The sequence below is a fragment of the Accipiter gentilis genome, chromosome 14, assembly GCF_929443795.1.
Source record: "Accipiter gentilis chromosome 14, bAccGen1.1, whole genome shotgun sequence".
Classification (NCBI taxonomy): domain Eukaryota; kingdom Metazoa; phylum Chordata; class Aves; order Accipitriformes; family Accipitridae; genus Astur; species Astur gentilis.
Window position 1 is genome coordinate 31,956,605 of NC_064893.1, and position 7,206 is coordinate 31,963,810.

A 7,206-nucleotide genomic window follows, 5' to 3' on the forward strand; every position below is an offset into this window, starting at 1 on the left:
GCTGTGGGTTCAACTGAGTGATTCAGCTCCACGGAAAGACCTGTCCAGCTTCTCCCAGCAATTCTTTTAAAGTGGGAGGTTAATGCAATTCAGCGGAGCTGCCCTTCGTCACTTAAAGAGAGACACGGGCTTTGAACAGCCCCAAGTGAAGTGGTTCTGGCATAAACGCTCCTCCTCCTCCTCTATCTTCCCCGACTCCTTCATCCCCGAAGGGATGCCACATCTCAGCGCTGTATGATCTTCTCTCTCGAGGCTGATTAGCCAGAGCTGGAGTTCACGGAGGCGAGAGCATCGGCATCCTCATGGTGACGTTTGATCGTCGGTGTCTGTGAGTGCTCCCAATTAGCCTAGAAATGCTGCCTCCAGTTCACAAATACCTTAAAAAATGAAGTTTAACGAAAAGCCGCCCGCGTTGCCTTTCTTCAGCCCTCTCCACCATATCAAAGCCTTCGAGAGCAGCTAAGGACAACTTTTATGGCCGAGAAGGGCCCATCTGAGCGTCGGCTCGTTAATGCCGTGGCTATGCTGTGCACGGAGCCGGGAAGCATCCATCAGCCCACGCCGCTGGCTCCACATCTGGAAGGCGCTTGCTGAGTCTCAGAAAGCGTGTTAGGCTGTGAAGTTTACCTCCGACGGAGCCACCAAAGGGCTTTCAAGCAGAAAGGTCACTCTGCTCATCTGCTTCCCGAGGAGCTGATTAGAGACGGCTCGTTTTGGGAGCCACGGCTCCCTGCAGCAAGTCCGTCCTCTCGGTCTTTTTTTCTTCCTCCTTTTGCAGTAATGATCTGCAGCTCCTCGGAGGGGGCTCAGTGAGGCAGGGCAGCGGCAGCAGCACGTATTTTAATAAATAACATTTGTGAGCTGGCTTTCATGAGGCTGCAGCTTGGCAAGGGATCCGATGAAGCACTGGGAGGGAAGATTAAGGCAAAAACGTGCACCCAGGGAAACGGTTTGGACGCAGTTTTGGCCACGCAGGTGGTGACGGTGGTCCCTCACCGGGGTGGGTGTGAGGCACCCGTCCTCTCCATCCCTCCCCGCTGCCGTGCCGCTGGCTGCAACGTCGCTGGGGAAAGGAGAAGCAGAATCTTCAGGGAAGGTGCGCGAAAGCCCCAAGGGCTGAGGCCAAAGCAAGCGCCCGCAGAATAAGGCTGTTTGTGCCTCCTCAATCCTCTCTTCGATAAGTCAACATCAAAAACATCTCCTGGGGTGTTTCCTTGAGCAGTGATACCAACCCAAGGTCTTGCCTGCAGCGGGAAGGTAACGTGTTTCTGGCAAGGCAGCTGTATTTTAGGGAGTGTTTCTGCACTGAGGAGGGTTTGGGGCAGTTCTGCTCAGTTTGAGTGTATTTTCAAGGACCGGCTGCACTCTTGGCTCTAAGTGATCGCAGCAGACCCCCTCCAGCTGCTGCTCAAGTCAAGGCCCATAGAGGTGAGAAATTGTCAATGGCATGTTCGCACAATAGAGAGTTAGGAAAACCATTTGCACTGGGAAAACAGAAGGAATATCTTTAGTTATTGGCTACAGCAATTTAGCATTACTGTTAAACACATCTGATGAGAATAGTGCCAAAACGTTGGCAAGCGTATCTCCCACCAAAATCAGAATGCTTCATAGCGTTAACCCTACTTTAATGATTTTGTTTTTCAAGTAGAAAAAAGGCAAAAGGGGGAAGAAAATTCTGAAAATAACACATTTCCTTTTTTTTTTTTTTTTTTTTTTTTCAAAACAGCTCCTTGTTTTTCAATACATTTATTTTGGATTATTATTTCTTATGTAGCTGTGAGGAAATTAAATATATTTGAAAACCAACAAAACATATAAATTAAACCAAATGTTTTCATTAGTGCAAAACAACTGGCATTTCCTTTCCTGAATAATTTAAAAATTAAACTTCGAAAACCAATTTCTTGTCTGAGAAGCCTCTTTAAAAGGGAATGCTTGATATTTTACAGCACTTCCATTAGGTGGACTGGTGTCAGCATCTTATTCTTTTAATGTTAAAACCACTTTTAACCCACCCAAAATCCTGCTCTGAACTATTTGGAAAAAGACCTGTCTTCCTAGCCCTTCTCTATAGCTTCTCACCCAGCAAAATCCCTGGTTGTACCTGCAATTTCTTAACTAGGTTAAAGACACTGTATTTAAATTATAGTGACTGTGTTTATAATATGTCTGAAGGAAAAGTGTACCTACAGCGGGCCGTATTTTGCGCTCCATCCCCCAACCTTATGTCATAAAAATGTACAGGATTTCTTCGTGAAAACAATTTTCCTTTCAAAACCAGATTAATGTTAAGTAATTTCCATGGGTGACCACTTCTTCTCTTGTTCAGCAGATTTTTGTTAGTGAAGACACTTCTTCCATACAGCTACAATAAAACAGAGGGGAAAATGAAATTATCTTTCTCTGAATGTTTTATGGTGTTGTTTTAACGAGTCTGCTTTTCTGTTACTGCAGAAAATTGTAAAACACATTCATTGGGAGCAAAGAGTGCAATTATTGTCCCACAGGCAGAAGGAGGCAACCACAGACATGCAGAGAGAAGCCGTGGTGGGTGACACAAAGTCCAGCGGCAGCGGGACTCCCTGCCCCAGGGCCAATCTTTCTCCCCAACCCACCGCAAGGTGGACCAAAGCTGACTGACCGACCCATACTTGCACCCAACAGGAACCCTCAAGCTTTTGAGCACGTCCATCAAAAAGGCCCAGAGATCATTACATGCACCCCGCAGGGAGGTTTGCACACAGACCGGAGGGAAAGGAACTTGTAAAATGCTAGCAGATGTGCAAAAACCCAGCCAAGCTGGGCAAAATTCCCGCTCGATTAATGCAGGCAGAGGTTTGGCAGTGAAAGGTTTGTGTGGTGTTTAGCGCACGGTTCGCTTGGGTTGGCTCCTTGTGGGGAATCAGCTGAAGAGCAGCAGATCAGCTTTGTCTTTTCTGGGAGAGCTGCTCGGGTACACCGCCGAGCGTGGTAGGAAGAGCCACCAAGGTCCCCATGCATCAGAGACATTCCGTCTTAAACTTCTGCCTCAGGGCTTTCTGCACGTTTTGTATCTTCTCCGTGATCACTGTGTCACTGAGGTGATCGCCAAACTTCTGTTTCAAGAGCACCCGGATGATTTTGATGCAGCGTTCATCCATCATGGGCTTCGCCTCTCGGAAAGTATTGCCCCTCCGCCCCGTGATGGAGTGGCTCTGGATGTAGTCAGATGTGAAGAGCTTGTAGAGCAGCGTCTTGCAGGCAGTGCTGATTTTCTGGTCAAACCGGATGGTCTCTTTGAGCTGTTCCTTGGTGTAGCCGTTGAAGAGCTCCACCACCTCACACGGTTGCCGGTGGGGCTCCTCCTGGAAGGACAGGGATTCCAGTCTCTGCACCTTCTTCTTCAGAGAGAGAACGTCCTGTTGGAGGTCCAATACCATTCTCTCCAGCTGCTCTATCCTCTCCGCCCTGAAAAATTAAAATTACTTGTGTAAAGGCAAGACAACACCATGGTCTCACCTCCACTTGAGCAGTGATTACATGTCTCCTGCAAGCAGGGACAGGACAAGTTCTCTGCCAGAGTGTCAGCCCTTCCAGCTACATCTGGGGGATGAGCAAGGCAGGAGAGAAGAACGACATGGTCTGGACTTTTCAGTAGCTCAGAAATTTTCAGAGTTTAACCCTCAACCCCTTCTTGTCATTCATGTGTGGAGACTTTAATGCTCAATTTTCTTTTCATTTTTAAGGAAAGATACAAGCCCTGTCCTGCAAGTCCCAGGAGGCACATACTTGTGGTATGAAACAACAGACACGCGGGAAATGACAATGCGAGTACTATAACGTGATTTTTTGGCACCCGTTTTCTTTGCAGGAAAACCGTCCTTAGCAGCCACTTCTTCACTGAATACTTGTCATCAAAGTTACGGACAATAAGGCAAGCAACACGCAACCATGTTCAAACACAATAGATGTAATTTTGATTGTTATAGGCAAGAACTTCGTGGTTTCTGCACTGTTTTGCAGCCTTCTTGCATCTCTAACTCCAAGCCCTACAATCAGAAAGAAACACTTGGCTCTGATTATATAGAGATTCAGCAGCTCTTGGTTCTAAAATTGCACCATTTTGTCACCCAGCTGTGGTCTCACTGCTCTTTCTTGTAGTGAGAAAGGAAATAAACTTAAGAAGTGCCTTCTTTCGCTAATTACCTTTCCATTTCACCAGGACCAAAATTTTTCTGAACTCTCTCGAAGTCATCTGTCTCTTGCAAAGCATCAAGCTTCCGATCTTCACAGCTGGAAGAAACAAGCAAGCTAAAAAGCACTGCCACAAGAAGCTTCACGTTCACATTCACTTTAATTCCTGATGAGAAATATCTGTAATTCAAAGGTTGGAATTCAAAGCAAATTCAATTCTGTTTTCATTTACAGCAAGAATAAAATGGACTGAGAAGAAATAGCAATGGTTAGAATCATAGAATAGTTTGGGTTGGAAGGGACCTTTAAAGGGCACCTAGTCCAACCCCCCTGCAAGGAACAGGGACATCTTCGACAAGATCAGGTTGCTCAGAGCCCCGTCCCACCTGCCCTTGAATGTGTCCAGGGATGGGGCATCTACAACCCCTCTGGACAACACGTTCCAGTGTTTCACCACCCCGAACCACATGGTTCTTCACGTGGACAACCACCTGTGCACCCCCTTTCCACGCAGAGGACACCCCAGCACAGAGATATTGGGGGGGCTCCCATTTGACCCACCGAGGGATCAGGACTCCAGAGCACAAGGGACTCAATTGCTCTGCAGTATAGAGGTACCCACACAAACTCCCATCACCTTCTGCACTTTGTTTTTATGCCTGCGTTAACACCAGTTCCAAGTGGGCACCACCAGGGCATGGAAACAGACTGGACAGACCCCACGCTATGAAATAAATATATATCTGCTGTGAAACACTCAAGGTCCTCACTGCGCTTTCAAGGGTTACCTGTTCAGAAAGATGTGTTGCTGGCATTGGGACAAGATGCCATCTGACTTCCTCTTCATTGGCAGGGCAACGTAATCTACAGGCAGGGATGGGAGACAAGCTGAACAGGCCAGCTGTTGAAAAGGTCCTGAATCCTTTTGTCTCCAGAACAGATTATCTAAGCGCTCCTGCTAGATTGCACGGCAACACGTTATTCGCTTTGCATAAACAGAGTGATCCAGACTCGCTTACTTGCTTTCCAGGATTGAACAACAGGGATTTTGTTATTAGAAAAAGGTGGTATCTCAAGGGCGGCTTCTGTTCCCATCACAAAAGACATAGTGGGCAAGGCAAGCAGAGCCAATGTGTCTCTGGACACTGCTGTTAGTCAGCAGGTAGATGATGCACTGGCATATTTTTAGAAGTGTGTTCAACGTAGGTAGTAGTGGATGGAAAAGCAGGGAAATACACAAATCTGAGAAGGTTTGACTAATTGAGACACAAGGCTTTGGGGTATTTCACAGTAATTCAGGCAGGCTAGATTGTTTTTTGGCTTCTGGGGATAGAGCTGCTAGTGCAGGAGACAGAGGTGGTGCCTGGTAGAGCAGATAGCATATGCTATCACACAGGCACCTCCCTTTAGACGGCCCTCCTGGAGGAGATCTCCCAGGTGGAAAGGACCAGAAGATTTCATTTCTAGCCTTTGTAGCCCTGGGAGAAAGCACAGACAGCCCTGGAGCAAAGCAGAGGTCTCCTGGCAGCTCTGCGGGTCCCCATCCCAACCTGCCGTTCAGAACAAGGTAGAAGAGACCTAAAAGCCGATGTCCTAATTTACAGCCAGGATTACCTCTGGTAGCTGGACCAGCCCCGTCCTCTTCACCCTGGGAAGTCCCCGGTATGGCCATGGTGACAAAGGTGGATGGGGGTGTGAAGGCGCTGGCTGGGTGGGGGGACCCTGCCAGCGAGCGGGGCGTCCCTGCTGCATTGCCCAGGGCACGTCTCTCCTTGATGATGGAGGAGCTGCCAACATCATGGGGCAGGCTGGCCTCGGCCGCCCTCAGCAGCGGCTTGGCAGGATAAGTCCTGTCGCCATGGTATTTCCTGGATGCATTCCCCGGGGTCCATTTTGGGAAGGTTTTCCTGGATTTTTTTGGCTGGGGTGGCATCACGCTGTGGACGGCCGGTTCTTCTTCTGAAAGCAAGGTGAATACTCAAGATACGCAACGTTGATAACCCCATTCTACAACTCCCACCACCCCTTCAGTACTTTTTACCCTGATTGTAGGACTGTGAAATTTATGACAGAACTACAATGCCCTCAGCACCCTCCCACCCCAAAAGCCCAACAGGGGTAGAAATGCGCAATCTTCAAAAGACCCTACTCACTCAACTTCTCCAGGAGCTGTCTATCTTCCAGCAGCTTCTTCTCCAAAATATCTTTATGCTCTGCAGGAAGAGAGGACTTTTCAGCATTGAACTCATTCTCTAAACGTTGCTCCCAAGCAGCCCCAAATTACAAAAGCCCAACTCAGAAGAGCGTCACTCACCACTGATGCCTTCCACCATCCCCCAGTAGAGCCCACTGAAGCCGGGGCAGCGGGCCAGCACCTGCTCACCCACCGCGTAGAGGTGGAAGGGCTTGCGGGGCTCCTTGATGTTCTCGATGTTGATCACCCGGCTGCCGTCGGGCCAGCTGATGAGGACGTAGAGCTTGGCCGACATCGGGGCTGCCAACCTGGTGCAGAGGGGGAGCAGGAGGGGAGCGGCACGGCACGGCTTCGTGCTCTCCCGTGGTTGGGAGGATTAGCAAACGATGCTTTAGCTGAGGCGGTGCAGCCTGCAAATATAAAATACTTGTCCCTGCGTCTTTTCTACCAGTTATTTCTCCTTTCCCATTCCTGCCCTTGTGTGTTTGCCTCGTCCTAAACCCCTTCCCTGCGAGGTCGTCCTGGGACTGACCTGGGCACAGCTCCATGTGCCTTTAGTCTGCCCCAGCTTAATTTGAAGAGGAACTGCAGCTCCAGCCATGACGTGTGTCACCTGGCGCTGGGTAGGACCAGCTCTCATGCAGGATGCCTTGAGCAGAGCACCAAGCAGAGACGGGCTGGTTCCCCTGCCCATATGAAGCAGCTTAATTGACTTTAGTGGGTCTACAGCAATTTGCTGCAGTAGAGGCAAATATCTTGTATGATATCAAGGCAATGCTGGGAAGAGACTCGAAAAGACCCAGGTGTATTCAAGGAAATGATCGTTCCTTTGCCCA

General features: G+C 48.8%; 1 protein-coding gene across 1 annotated transcript; it reads right to left on the reverse strand.

Annotated features, from left to right (window-relative positions):
• Positions 1-1,829: 1,829 nt before the first annotated feature.
• Positions 1,830-6,677, reverse strand: LOC126045496 (uncharacterized). Its single transcript, XM_049816730.1, has 6 exons — positions 6,491-6,677; positions 6,330-6,389; positions 5,791-6,135; positions 4,965-5,040; positions 4,189-4,275; positions 1,830-3,450 (listed from the first exon to the last, which is right to left on the reverse strand). Exons 1-6 carry the CDS (start codon positions 6,663-6,665, stop codon positions 3,003-3,005), a joined length of 1,191 nt encoding a protein of 396 aa, XP_049672687.1. The 5' UTR covers positions 6,666-6,677; the 3' UTR covers positions 1,830-3,002.
• Positions 6,678-7,206: the final 529 nt, after the last annotated feature.